The 15101-nt window shown below is 44.4% G+C and overlaps 1 protein-coding gene across 4 annotated transcripts in view; it reads right to left on the reverse strand.

Moving 5' to 3' along the window:
• DENND2A (DENN domain containing 2A) overlaps window positions 1–15101 on the reverse strand; it is a 68945-nt gene that overhangs the window by 7994 nt on the left and 45850 nt on the right. For all 4 annotated transcript variants that reach the window (XM_083572271.1, XM_083572269.1, XM_083572272.1 and 1 more), the window contains exons 12-14: window positions 11550–11627; window positions 10485–10625; window positions 10030–10178 (exon numbers count right to left, since the gene is read on the reverse strand). In XM_083572271.1, the coding sequence (XP_083428397.1) occupies window positions 10030–10178; window positions 10485–10625; window positions 11550–11627 (368 nt within the window). The remainder of the gene's footprint in view (window positions 1–10029; window positions 10179–10484; window positions 10626–11549; window positions 11628–15101) is intronic.

The raw sequence follows: 15101 nt of genomic DNA on the forward strand, positions 1-15101 counted from the left end.
TTCAAGGTCAGGCAGGTACATAGGAGCATTGTTGAGGTCATTCTTCTCCCCCCTACCATCTCCATCCAAGTTTTTAGATCTGATGATTCCTCCTCCATCACCCACAGGTCTTCTCCCCCTTACTTCAGGAGGCATACAAATTTGCAGGAATATTTTTGGTAAACCAGTATTTTTGTGCATGCAAATTTACCTTGCATGGTTTCTTTTGAACTCAAGAGACTGACTGCCCTTCTCTTTAGATTGTGCAGATTGCATCTGCAGTACAGTTTGCCACACGGAACATCCCCAACCCTGTCAAAGATATAATGTGAGCTGCTTCCTTCAGTTTGAGTGGCCAGAGTTTAGCCTGGAGCTCTCTCTCAAAAGCGTGTTGTGGGGCTCGCATAGTTTTTGCACATGCTTCCCTCCATACAGGCACAGCCAGCGAATGGACTCCTGGAGTCATGGGATTAATGGAGAGTCTCTCTTTTCACACTGTGGTCTCTTAAATATGGGAAGGCGTGGAACAGTCCCAGAATTCTTCCTTTTTTCCTGCTAGCTAAGCAATCTGGTAGAAAAGCCAAGCATATACCTCTGCTGAGGTCATCTCTGCATGGGAAGACGGCACCAGAAAGGAACAAAAAGAGAGAGGAAACCAAGGAGCAGACAGATGGCTCAGGGCATAGTCAGACAGCAGGCTCTTCTCAGCTACCCTCATGCCTTTATGAGTGAAGGACCTGAAAATTCAATCAGTCCATTACCTGCACCTACATGAGGACTCTGCCACTCCCATCAAGTGATAATTGCTAGTTCACATGGAAAAGCAGGATCAGCACAGGCATTACAGCAGTTGTGGTGTAAAACAGGCTTGGGGGACTTGCGGCCCTCCAGATATTATTGGACTACAACTCCCATCATCCCTGGTCATTGGCTGTGCTGGCCAGGCCAATTGGAGTCCAACAAAATTCTGGACCACCACAGGTCCCCCGTCCCTTAGATCAGCCTTTCTCAACCTTGGCTCCCCAGGTGTTCTTGAACTACAACTCCCAATGATTCCTAAGGCATAGGCCATGCTTGCTAGGAATGATGGGAGTTGTAGTCCCAACAACATGTAGGAACCCAAGGTTGAGAAAGGCTGCCTTAGAGAGCAACAAACATGGGGGAGCTTGCTGTTTCATTCATTGGCTTGGAATGCCCAGGCATTTGGGAAGCTCAAGTCTGGAAGAAAAGATGTCACTGTGGTCCTATGAGCTAGAACAGGGGTGAGGAGCCACAGGCCTGGAGATCTGAAGCTCAAGTGTAGGTAAAATGTGGTTCTCTAAGCCAGGGGGCCAGACTCATCGCCCCACACCCAGACAAAGTTCTACATAATGACATCAGACATCCTTTTCAGAGTGCTATTTTGCCCAATGCTTTGAAAGAGGCCTCTGAAGAACTGACAGCCACCTGACTAGGCAAGACTGCAGGAGATGTGTGACCAATCTCCCCGTGGCTTAGGCGAAACTCAGCCATGTGGGCCGGTGTGGGCATGTGCCCACATGTGTGCGCTTTCCCTTTGGACTGCACTCCCCCTCCCTTTCAGGCTCTCTCACGCTTCTTGCCTTTCTACCAAGAGGGAGATACCGGCGGCTCCTAACAAACGATTGGGAAATGGAGGGAAAATAAAACGATGTAAATGCATGTGTATGTGTGCATGCGTGGAATTTGGGCGAAGGACGATGTTGCTTTCCAATAACGAGAAACGGATGCCTCGCTGGCAGATGTAGATTTTCAAGGAAGATTCTGCCACGGAGCTTTCACTTCTGCGGCATTAAGTAGAATCAAGCAACGCTGTTTTCACACGAAAACAAAAGCCAAGCAGCACACACCACCCTCAGAGGCAGGTAAAGGCCACTGGTAACTCATCAGCTATGTAGGACTGCAAACTCCTTCGAGCATCTGGGGGAGGGCTGGTATGTTACTAAGCCATGCACATCACGTCATTGAGTTTTATGAGCCAAATCTTGAATGGGAGAGAGGGAGGGATGGAGGGAGACCGTGCAGCCTGAAGGAATCATATGGCCAGGAAACCACTCACAGCTGGCTTGAGTTAAGCACCATGAGGGAATATACACTGAGCAAGAGGAGAAGGAGAAGTGGAAGTGTGTGTGTGTGTGTGTGTGTGTGTGTGTGTGTGTGTGTGTGTAAAAATACCCCAGGCCTGGCAACAGCTTCTGCAGTTTTACAAGGGAAATGGAAAGGATGCTTGCTGAGTATGAACTTATTTTTAAAAAAACCAAAACAGGACTGTTTATATTTAGTACACATGCTGAGTTGCAAGAAATTCCGGCTTCCCAGGAATCTTTCAAGTTCTCTTGCTTTTGTTTTTTAAAGGAGGTTTCTAGTCCTCATGGCTGAAAATTAAATTGTTGAGAAGACACTGCAGGCACTCAAGGGTTTTGTAATCACACTGGCATAATTTGTACTCCACACATAGGGAAAGGGACGCGGGTGGCGCTGTGGGTAAAACCTCAGTGCCTAGGACCTGCCGATGGTCGGCGGTTCGAATCCCTGCGGCGGGGTGAGCTCCCGTCTTCGGTCCCAGCTCCTGCCCACCTAGCAGTTCAAAAGCACCCCTAAGTGCAAGTAGATAAATAGGTACCGCTTTATAGCGGGACGGTAAACGGCGTTTCCGTGTGCTGCGCTGGTGCTGGCTCGCCAGAGCAGCTTCGTCACGCTGGCCACGTGACCCGGAAGTGTCTCCAGACAGTGCTGGCTCCCGGCCTCTTAAGTGAGATGGGCGCACAACCCTAGAGTCGGACACGACTGGCCCGTACGGGCAGGGTTACCTTTACCTTTTTACACATAGGGAAACAGACAGCAGTAAGGGAATGCTTGACCTGTCGCCCCTGAGCCTGGCTTCCCTAGGTGGGAAATCCTTTCCGGCCCCAAGGGCTGGATGGAGCAATAAATGCAAATTGTTTCTTTCTGCAGTAGGCACACCCACATGCAACCTACTCTTATCCTGAATCCAGGCCAGCAAATTTCATCAGAGTTTGAGGACACATTCCAGATAAGGCAAACACCCGAACAGACTGTGAAGAGTGTGGCCTGGACTGAAGAGTCTCTTGGGCCATATTTGGTCCATGGTTCTCCACTCCTGCCCTCGATGGTTGCCTGGGCTACTTGCTGCTAAACTCAGCCTTGGGGATGAAGGAGAAATAGCGCTTTGACAGAATGAGTCCCTCAGGGCACTTCTGAGTACCATTCTGCACCACTGAATCCTACAGAGATAGTGAGAGGCCAGGCAGAACCAGTTTTCTTCAAACCACCATGGCAATTAAGGAGGGATTGGGGAGGGAGAAGAAGAGGCTTACTCTCTCCACTCAACTGGCTTTCGTTTCGTTTTATTTTTGCAGGTGCCCACTTGCTCACTAGGAAACCTCTTCCGGGGGTCTGGCAGTAGGCATTGGCCTGTATCCCGAATAACTTTCCCTTCCTCTCCTCTCCAGCCCCTGAGGATCTGCTCCAGAGGATGTTCTGGTTGCTGCATGAGGCAGGAGGGGAGATGAGGAAGGTCCCCCTGTGCAAACCGAAATCTGTTACATGAGTGGGACAGGTACAACCCACTGTACGGACCAAGTTAAGAGGAAACAAAACAAAGCAGTAAAAACGTTTGAACATAGCAGTTGCATTTGAAACCTTTAAAAATAAATAAATTAAAGTACAGCAAATTAAAGAAGCTCCTGCAGCCAATCAGAACCTGTGGAACCCGTGTCCGATGTTTGGGTTCCAAAGAATGTTTGCAAACCGAAATAGTCACTTCCGTGTTTGCGGCATTCGGGAGCCAAAACATTCAACTTGCAAGATACTCAGGCTCCAAGGTACGACTGTACTTTTATAATCCCCTGTATTTTGCAAAGATGTTAGCTGAGCTGACCACTGAAACAGGACACAATTTTTTAAATTAAAACCAAACAGGTTCACTTGGCTTTTTCTTTCAGCCTCAAAGTAAGATTCACTGAGGACATCGCCCCTCTTGCCACTCTGACGCCTTTACTGATTATTTGATACCATCTTGTGGGCTCTCCTTCCTTGGAGGTTTTCAAGCAGAGGTTGGACAGCCATCTCTCCTGGATGCATGAGCTGAGATTCCTGCATTGCAGGGGGTTGGACTAGATGACCATTAGGGTCCCCCCTGTTGGCTGTGTGATCTGCACCATCCTATTCGTGTCTTCTAAGAAGGAAGTCCCACTGAATTCAGTGGGGCTTACTTCCAGGGAAGTGGATACAGGGTTGCAGCCAAAGAGAAGAAGGAAAAAAAGAACCACCTTGGCCTCCACAATTTATTTCAGTCACAAATTATTGGAATCTTTCCCTGCTCAGAGCTTGTGCATCATTTGCAAGTCTAACAGAAAGATTAATTTAATAGACTGGATTGGCTTTTTACAAAATTAAGTTATTTTCCCGAGTTGAAAAGGGATGTTTACTATAGTTACTATGGTAAGGGAGAGGGGGGAGGGGCAAAGGATCAAGACTTTCTTTCCTTTTCTGCTGGCAAGGTTTCTGGAGTGACAGATCTTTACAGAAAAGGATAGAAAAGGGGGAAAGAAAAACAGCATTTGGCAGGAGGCCCTCAGACAGCCAATTTTTGCAGCAGTGGAGAGATGTAACAAATCACACAAGCGCACACACCCCTTTGCATTGTCCACACATGAGATGTGTGCAGATACACAAATGATTCACGCACCGAGGGCATCTGTATGATCAACTGCGGAGGAGCGTGATAAATACGATCTATCATATGCCTTTCTTCACCTGCACAGGCTCATTAAATAACCTCTGCTGAATTACATCTAGCATTCCAAACCTCTGAGCAACTTCAAGCAGCTGCCTTAGCTTAAAGAGAGAGAGACGGAGAGAAAAGTAAAACAAGAAACTTGCTGCACAGCGATCTTAAATTTCTTTCTTCAGAAATGTAAAACAACCCCCTCTTTCCCAAATCATCATTATCTGCGAATTTGTTACTTATGTGCCATCCTTCTATCAAATTATCAGGGCCCTCAATAAACGATACAGTTTTAAACACAATAAAATAAGTACATAAAAATAAGCTGAATGCAGCAAATCTATAAAAACAAAATTAATATACACGGCAGAATAAAAGAGATCATCTTTAAAAAAAGTTAATTGGGGGGGGGGGCATTGATTTTGGCTGGTGCCAGAAATCAGTCAAACCTTTCTAGCGACTGAGATTAAGTGGGCTGCAGTCAGTGGAAGCTTATTCCATAATAAAGATGTTAGCCTTTAAGGCATCTTTGGAAGACACCTGAAGGCAGCCCTGTATAGGGAAGTTGTTAATGTTTGATGTTTTATTATGCTTTTATATTTGTTGGAAGCCATCCAGAGTGGCTGGGGCAACCCAGTCAGATGAGGGGTGTGTGTGTTTACAAATAATAATAAAAATATTGTAACAACGAGCCACAAGACTGTCCATCCCCTCCACTCTGGGAAGAGCATTTCAAAGCTGGAGTCCCACTACTAAATACGTAACGACTCCAATAATCACTATCACCACACCTGAGATGGTGGGACATATTTGAAGAAGGTCCTTGGATGATCAAGAATCATTTCACACCTTACAAGCCTGACTCCAGAACAAACATACATTACATTGGTAGAAAAACAGCAGGGCTGAAAAGGATGTGAACAAATTTCAGATGAGATTGTACTTCTGGCTGTAGAAAGTGGTGACTCTGATGACACTTTCCTACTAAGTAAAGGTAAAGGGACCCCTGACCATTAGGTCCAGTCATGACCGACTCTGGGGTTGCGGTGCTCATCTCACTTTATTGGCCGAGGGAGCCGGCGTACAGCTTCCAGGTCATGTGGCCAGCATGACTAAGCCGCTTCTGGCGAACCAGAGCAGCACACAGAAACGCCATTTACCTTCCCACCGGAGTGGTACCTATTTATCTACTTGCACTTTGACGTGCTTTCGAACTGGGAGGAGCAGGGACCGAGCAACGGGAGCTCACCCCATCACGGGGATTCGAACCACAGACCTTCTGATCGGCAAGTCCTAGGCTCTGTGGTTTAACCCACAGCGCCACCCGCATCCCTACTAGACCACACTAATTCTGATGTCCACCACTTCAATGATCTGCATTGTTGCATAATGTGGTTCATGAAGCTCCTCAAGCTCCTCTTTTAAATTCAAAATGAACTGCACCGGTCTGCAAGACCTCAAATGAAAACCAGCCCACTCCTGTCAGCCCTGAGTGTTCCTGCTAGATGCTGCCAACACAGAAAACTTTGCAAGTTTCCCCTCCGACTCTCAAGGCTAGAAGCTTGTTTCAGGGAAGCTTACATTGTAATGCTTTAACTATCTTCCATTTTATGTCTTTAATTCTCCCAAATCAAAGCCAGGTTTACTACTTGATATCTTTATTTTATATGAGTATATATATAAATATACCCTGTCCCTCTAATACAAACACATCACTCAAGGTGGCTTGCAGTAATTAAATTCACATCGTCATACCACAATGTCAAGCAAAACACAATGAAGACAAACTTCAGGTAAAACAAAACATGGAAACAGCATCTGCTTCCCAGAGCAAAAGCCTCCTGGAATTTTTTTCTGCCCCTCCTTTCCATCACTCTGTTTTATATTGTTTTCATTTCTGTGCCCCACACCCCTGCTGCCAGCCTGCTCAACTTCTCTCCCTCCAAACTCTCCACACCTGCATGAAATTAGACTGAGGGTCAGGTAGTTCAATGATACAACAGTAAATTGAGTGAATGGATAACCTCTAGATGGTTTCTGGTGAATTTCTGAGCATAACTGAAAGTGCCGATTTCAACTTTTTAAAGTCTTCGCTATCTTGGCCGTCATCTCTCAGAAAGCTGCCTAGTCATTAAACTCCTAGTCTGAGGACTTTATTCAAGCCTTCCTGCCTCTGGAAGTAAGGCAGGTAGGTGGTGACCACAAAAGGGCCTTCTCAGTGGTGGCACCTTGCATTTAGAATTCATTGCCCAGGCAGGTTCAGAGGCCAATGTCTTGGCTTCCTTTTTGGCTCCAACCAGGTGAAAATCTGTTTTTTCAGCCATGGTCTTAGGAGATCTATTAGTTTTACTACTTATTTTGTTTAATGCTTGCATATATTCTTTTCCTATTCTGATCCTTGTGTTAATACTGTTTACCTATATAATATATAATTTTACTGTCTGTAACCCGAGGTACCACTGCACTCTGTCATTCTCTGCTCTATTTTCCCATAGCTTGCCTGAATATTGTTCTTGTCTACCTTAAAAACAACCCACCCAAACCTGACGGATGAATGAATTTTTGGCTCCCCTTATGGCAGAGACCTCTACAGCTTTTCCCTTCCTTCTCTCAGCCCCATGGATGCAGCAGGACTTTCTGGGAATTGTGAAAACAGACAGGCTGTTGAAAGCTGATCTTGAGCTTATAAGCGTCATTGCTCATCTGTTAAGTTTTGCCTTGCTGGCTGGAAGAGAGAACTCAACTCCCTCCATCCTCAAGTGTTTAAGAAATGGCCGTGTGCCAAGCACCAGCTGAAGAAAATCTTAAAGAAATCTGGCCCCCTTTCTCCCCCCTGTAACGTGTGGGTGGAAAAAGTTTTGCTTGGATTGCTTGCGGACAATAAACTAACAGCCAGCTAAGCTAGTGGTAAGAATGCTAAGAATTGCATTGCCACATTAAACAAAGGTCCATCAAATTTAGTGAATCTTCTCAAGCAGCGGCTAACTTTGAAAAGCTCACAAATATGGCGTGAAAGGCGTGAGTATCAGATGCTACATATCCCCAGGTTCTGGTACTTAGGGGTGTTACACTGGAGACTTTTAAAATACGAAATTTTCTGTTAGTTGTTATGTTGAATAGCTGCTGACATTCCTATTCTCCTCAAATCTGTCTTAATGCTTTAAAAAAAACCCCACACATTTAATTTTAGTTAAAGCCATATAAGCCTTCACACATAACCACTGACAGTGTAATCTCAATTATCTCTCAACCATGATGCAGTACAGACTCCACTAAGATGACATTTCAGTGATAAATAAGGGTTGGTGATGTGTCTGCCTGCAAGGAGAAAGCAATCTTGCTCCACACCCATCCGCAGAAAGCTCGGCCAAGATGCCCCCCACACCCATGCAGGTTATGCACAGCTGTGGGTGAACTGAAAGGCTTCCCAACAATTAAAAAAGAAAAATATTTGTGCAACGTACTGCCCTTTGAACAACCGGAAAAGCAAAATCCCTGAGATAGTCCCTGAAATGGACTAGAAACCAGTAAGTCGGGGTGGAAACCTTTTTCTGCCTAAGGTCTCCATTACCTCATAGGCAACCGACCGGGGTGGGGGTGGATGGAGAGGACATCCGTGGTGGGTGGGACCTGAGGTTAAAGTGGGCGGAGCAACAGCTATAACACCTAACCTTTCTAAGGTAGGGTACGTTCCAGCCACGCAAGAAGCTACAGTTCCTACACACATCTCTCTCTAGGAGCGAGCCAGCAGTAAATGACACCGTGCCAGTTATCAACAACAACAACAATTGTACAGTGGTATCTCGGGTTACAGATGCTTCAGGTTACAGACTCCGCTAACCCAGAAATAGTACCTCAGGTTAAGAACTTTGCTTCAGGATGAGAACAGTAATTGTGCTCCAGAGGCGTGGTGGTGGCAGGAGGCCCTATTAGCTAAAGTGGTACCTCAGGTTAGGAACAGTTTCAGGTTAAGAACGGACCTCCAGAACAAATTAAGTTCTTAACCAGAGGTACCACTGTATACCGCCCTATACCTGCAGGTATCAGGGCAGTTCACAGGATAAAACCACAATATAAAATCACAAAATACATAATCAAAATAAAAACAAGAACAACCCAATAACCCCCTCCACACACACTCATTTTAAAAGGGCACTGAATGTCAGTCAACCAAAGGCCTGGTTAAAGAGGAACGTTTTTGCATGGCCAGTTGAGGTGATTAGCAAAAACAGTATATGCACAGACGTGGCTGAGAATCATGAACACAACAGCTCATCCCCAGTACGTCTTGCCTCCAAGAAGCAGTTGCCGAGGCTGAAGGTCCCCGTCTCCCCACAGCTGCCTAAGTCTCCTCCTCTCCAGGGGTTTCTCCAAGCAATCGGAGACTGCATCCATGTGCCACCTCTCCTCCTTCCTTTTCATGCCTCTTCTGGTTCTGGGACATCAGCAGAGAGGGGAGCTTGTTGCAGCAGGAGGGGGAGACACACGTGACTCTTCCCCAGCCTGACTCATCTCTGCTTCTTGGCCTCCCTCCTGCTTCAGCTTCAGCCTCTGATTCTGGACTTCTTTCTGACACACACTCTCCCAGCTCACTGCCCCTCCAGCTTCCAACACCTCCTTTTCCCAGTCTTCTCCTTCTGACCACTCACTGTTGTCCTACCACCACTCCCCTGCCTCTGAGCCGCCTTCTCCGGGTGGATCCCCAGCTGGTTCCTCCCACCATTCCTTCGCATCCAACCAGCCCATAACACCAGGCAAGCGATTGGCAGCATCACAGTTCAAGGACACATTCCTGACAAGCAAAGGCATTCAAAGAAAGGCGCGGGGTAAAGGCTGATAAAAGGTGGAGCCTGGAGGGAGAGGGCCCCAGCTGGCCCCCAATCCTGAGGTTTCCTGCTCCTGCAATGAGCACACTTAGTGGAGGTGGTGTGGAAATATCTGCTTGTATAGAAAGGCCGCCTGAAATAAGGAAGCAGTGGTTGGTAGTGGAGAGCAGTCAGCATGTGGACCCAGCTTGAGTTGGAGCCGACGGAAAGGAAATATGCACTCCGGAAATCTCAGCTGCAGAGGTGTTGTTTTGCAGCTTCATTTCTCCCTCTTATGTCCGGAAAGATGGGAGTAAGCTGGCACTCTTGATATCTAGGCCACATTGGAATACTGGGTTCAAGAACGGAGATGTGAGAATGAATGAATGGGCATCAGAAAGGGGGAACCCAAGCAGAACAGATAGTAAATTTTCTATACAATGTGAGGCACAGAAAAAAGCAGCAAAAGCCTGTTACCTGAGTTTGTCTGCTATAAATATCACCCTCCTCTCTAGCAGCAGGGAAGCAAAGACTCTGCTTAAGTGCCGGATGCTGAGCGAGGAGAACAGGGACTCAAAGTCAACGTGCTCGAGCCTCGAGTCAAGTGGTCGGCGCAGCTCTATCACCTGAAAAGGATAAAGAATGCAGCTAATGCAGAGTCTGTTTTGTGCATAAATAGTCCCAGGTTCAACCCCCAACATCTCCAGGTCCTCTCTCTGAAACACTGGAGGTCTGCTGCCAATCAGTGCAAACCATACTGAGCTTTGGTGGACCAATGGTCTGGCCTGGTATAAAGGCAGCTTCCTATGATGGCAAAAGTCTGGTGCCTAAAATCTCACCCGAGGTACTTAAGGAGCCATCTCTGCCTGTTAACATTGACTTCTCTTTGGACTACCACTCTACTGGCTGCCTCACTCTGGTTTTGAGCTTACTTCTGTCCCGGAGCCAGGTAGGAAGTTCTTGATGCTGATGGTTCGGCCCAGAGCTGGAAAAGGAGCCTCCATCACGCTTCTCATAAGGGGCTGTACCAAAGCAGGGGAAATCCCACGCCTTTTCTCAACCTCATCCAAGATCTAAAAAGGCAGAAAAGCTGGTAAGTATAACATCTTCTACAAAAGACATGTCCGCTTCATAAGTTTGTCCTCTCCTCTTACTGAGTTCTCACTTCTCTTCCAGTTTTTCCTCTCTCTTTAGGATCCAACAAGACATTCTTTTTTTAAAAAAAATCTAACTTTGGGAGATTCTAATCCAATGATTTCTTGTTTGTTTTTTGTTTGTTTTTTTAAAGAGGAATAGAGGGGAGAGGATTCATAACATATTTCAAGAGCTGTCTCTTGGATATACTTAAGAATTAAACCACAAAAAAGTTGGTGGATCTTAAGAACTTTGGAAAAAGTCCTTACTTCATACCTGCTAATAACTACAGCAAGGTTATCCACATAAGACTTAACAGACGTACAGTGGTACCTTGGTTCTCGAATGGCTTAGTTGTCGAACAACTTGGAACCCAAACGCTGCAAACCTGGAAGTAAGTGTTCCAGTTTGTAAACTTTTTTCGGAAGCCGAAGTGTTACAGTTCGGATTTGAGTGCCACACTTCCTTTCCGAGTGCAACGCTGAGGTCTGTCTGTGTTTGCTATTTATTTTAGGGGTTGTTTTTAAAAGTCTGGAACGGATTAATCCATTTTGCATTACTTTCTATGGGAAAGTAATGCCTTGGTTTTGGAACACTTTGGTTTTGGAACGGATTTCCGGAATGGATTAAGTTTGAGAACCAAGGTACCACTGTACTTGTTTCTTTGCGAATTGAAGTCCAGGACCGCTGGGCTATCAAGAGAGATAATCTAGATAAACGTTCTCATGGAATCAGAACACAGGTGAGGGCAAGTCTCTATTCTCCACCCTGCTCTAAATGATGTCCCACAAGCATAAACCATCATCTTCATCCAGTGCCCCCTTTATGTATAGCCCACATCGTCCATCTCCTTCTCAATCTACCTTAGAAAAGAGGTTGAAACATCCAAGACGGCTCACAATGCAGTAAACTTCAGGAAGTCGCTTCCCTTTCCCACTGGGCTTTCAAGAGAGACAGAAAAAAACACACCCACACAGATGCACAGTAGTTAACAAGGAGAAACAAGCCGGTGTTCAGCACAGAAGTCAGCTTCCCCCAAACTAATTCCCCTTCCGAAAGCTTGAAAGTATGAAAGAAACATCATTCACGTTTTCTAGAAATCTCGTTACTTCTCCAACTAAATGATACTCAATATTGAGAGTTCATAGCATCTTAAAGATATGTGGTTACTTGGGTCTGGTTGCAAAAAGGAAATTGTGGTACTGTGATGAAATACTGAAAGCTATAATAATAACAATAATTAAAGTGTGAGATAAACATATGAACAGTTTGTTCTGGACATTTCCTTATCATCACCAACACTAGATTTATAGCACAGTATCAAGCAGCAGGAGCAATTGGTGGTTTTGATACTTGGCTGGAACATGGTGTGTCTAGCTTAACCTAGGACGGAACAATTACAATGGGTTGTATCCAACCAAGTTCTTCTCAAGAGCTGACTCACTGAATTTAATGGACCTAAATTAGTCATGTCTATTAGTGCCAATGGCTGGACTCAAGAGTATGACTAACAATGAACAGGACCCTGTGTTTAATTGGTTCAAGGAATCTGATGGCTTTGCTCACCCCCCCCCCAATAATCCAAAATTAGGGTGCAATTCAAACTCTTTTTGCATCAGGTTTCACAGCAGTTCTGTGGGTGGGGAGAAGCTGTGATCTGATTGTGTCGGGCTGGATTGCAGCAGCAGCAACTGAAGGCTGGTACAACAATCTGCTTCCTCCTCTTGCCTTCTAATCTGGCTGGTGTGCATGGCATGGAGATGGGTGCGAATGTTGTCCTGCTGCTCCATTGAGGCCATTGGGCAGAGGTTGAGGCAAGGACTGAACCTTGGAAGCTGATTCCAAGAAAGAAAGAAAAATGACATATTCCATGCACCACTGATAAATCTGGAAAAATGGTTTCTGTTTTCTCAAAAAATATTACACCCTAAAATATATAGATCAATTTCATTCTAGATTAAAAAGGAGGCAGATTCGGATTACAAAATCTTTGCAGACATTTTAGCTAGCAGACTTAAAAAAGTATTAATGGAAGTAATACATAAGGACCAGGCAGGCTTTCTCCCAGGCAGACACCTGTCTGATAATACAAGAAATATAATTGACATTCTGGAGTTGTTGCAAAGGAATATCAACACGAAAGCTGTTTTAGTTTTTATCGATGCGGAGAAAGCCTTTGATAATATCTCTTGGAGTTTTATGAAGAAGAATTTGAAAGGGATGGGAGTGGGTCAGGGGTTCGAAAATGGTATAGGAGCAATATATTCAGAACAAAAAGCGAAATTGATTGTAAACAATGTGGTGACTGAAGATTTTAGGATAGAAAAAGGAACACGTCAGGGCTGCCCTATCTCTCCATTATTATTTATCTCGGTCCTGGAGGTGCTGCTAAACATGATAAGAGGGGACCGATTTGTAAAAGGCATTCAGGTCGGAGCCAAACAATATAAATTGAAAGCCTTTGCAGATGATTTGGTTCTAACTTTACAGGAGCCGGAATCCAGTATGAAAAGAGCTTTGGAATTGATTAAAGAATTTGGTCATGTGGCGGGATTTAGACTAAACAGGGTAAAAACTAAAGTATTAGAGAAGAATTTAACTCCAATGGAAAAGGATAGGTTTCAGAATGAAACAGGTTTAACGGTGGTTAAGAAAGTGAAATACCTAGGGATTAATATGACGGCGAAAAATTTGAACTTATTTAAAGAGAACTATGAGAAATGTTGGGCAGAAGTTAAAAAAGACTTAGAAATCTGGTCTAACTTGAAGCTTTCCTTGTTGGGTCGAATTGCAGCTATAAAAATGAATGTATTGCCTAAAATGCTATTTTTATTTCAATCCTTGCAAATTTTGGACAAGATGGATTGTTTCAAGAAGTGGCAGAGAGACATCTCTAGATTTGTCTGGCAGGGCAAGAAACCTAGAATTAAGTTTAAAATTTTAACTGATGCAAAAGAAAGAGGTGGATTTGCCCTGCCAGACCTTAAATTGTACTATGAATCAGCAGCATTCTGCTGGCTGAAAGACTGGCTGCTTCTTGAAAATACAGACATTTTGGATTTGGAAGGTTTTAATAATGTTTTTGGGTGGCATGCATATCTTTGGTACGACAAGGTTAAAGCTCATAAGGCATTCAAAAACCATATTGTCAGAAAATCTTTGTTTAATGTCTGGATAAGATATAAAGACTTGCTGGAAAGTAAAACCCCAAGGTGGTTGTCACCTATGGAAGCTAAGGCTCAGAAAAAGCTCAATATGGAGGCTAAATGGCCAAAATATTGGGAAATTTTGGAACAAGAAGGTGACAGATTGAAACTGCAGAGTTTTGAAAAACTAAAAGACAAAGTGCGAGATTGGCTTCATTATTATCAAATAAGAGAGGCCTATAATTTGGATAGAAAAATTGGCTTCCAGGTGGATAAATCGAAATTGGAAACAGAACTGTTAGAACCAAAAACTAAGATTTTGTCAAAGATGTATAACTTGCTGTTGAAATGGAACACGCAGGATGAAACGGTCAAATCAGCAATGATCAAATGGGCGCAGGATCTAGGTCATAATATTATGTTTGCTGATTGGGAGCAGTTGTGGACCACCGGTATGAAATTTACGGCATGTATTGCCTTAAAGGAGAACATTATGAAAATGATTTACAGGTGGTACATGACCCCAGTCAAGCTTGCTAAAATCTATCACCTGCCTGACAATAAATGTTGGAAATGTAAAGAAGCTGAGGGAACATTCTTTCACCTCTGGTGGACTTGCCCAAGAGTTAAGGCTTACTGGGAAATGATATATAATGAACTTAAGAAAGTACTTAAAAGTACCTTCCCCAAGAAACCAGAGGCCTTTCTCTTGGGCATAGTTGGCCAATGGGTGCCAAAGAAAGATAGAACATTCTTTATGTATGCAACAACAGCAGCAAGAATACTTTTAGCTAAATATTGGAAGATACAGGATCTACCCACCGTGGAGGAATGGCAGACGCAAGTGATAGACTACATGGAGATGGCTGAAATGACTGGCAGAATCCGTGACCAGGGAGAAGAATCGATGGAACAGGACTGGAAAAAGTTTAAGGACTATCTACAAAAATACTGTAAAATCTTTGAGTGTCAATAGGATGTGGGAAGTAAAAGTAACAGGGTTTGTGTGACCTTGGCCAAAGGTGTGTGAAAAGAAGAATCTAAGAAAAAAAAGGATAAGGGGTTATGAATAGAACAATATTATGTCATATTTTATAAGATGAGGTATGGATTAAAAAAAATGGAAAATGGGGACATAATAATTAGAATATAACATTAAGTATGGTTGAAAAAAGGTTTTGAATTTGCTGAATCTGATTGGAGTAAAGTGGAACACAAAAAAGGGGGATGTGAGGAGGTCAAGACAGAGGGGCATGGAACTTTATAAAT

Source organism: Podarcis filfolensis, assembly GCF_964270895.1.
Source record: "Podarcis filfolensis genome assembly, chromosome: 10".
Classification (NCBI taxonomy): Eukaryota; Metazoa; Chordata; class Lepidosauria; order Squamata; family Lacertidae; genus Podarcis; species Podarcis filfolensis.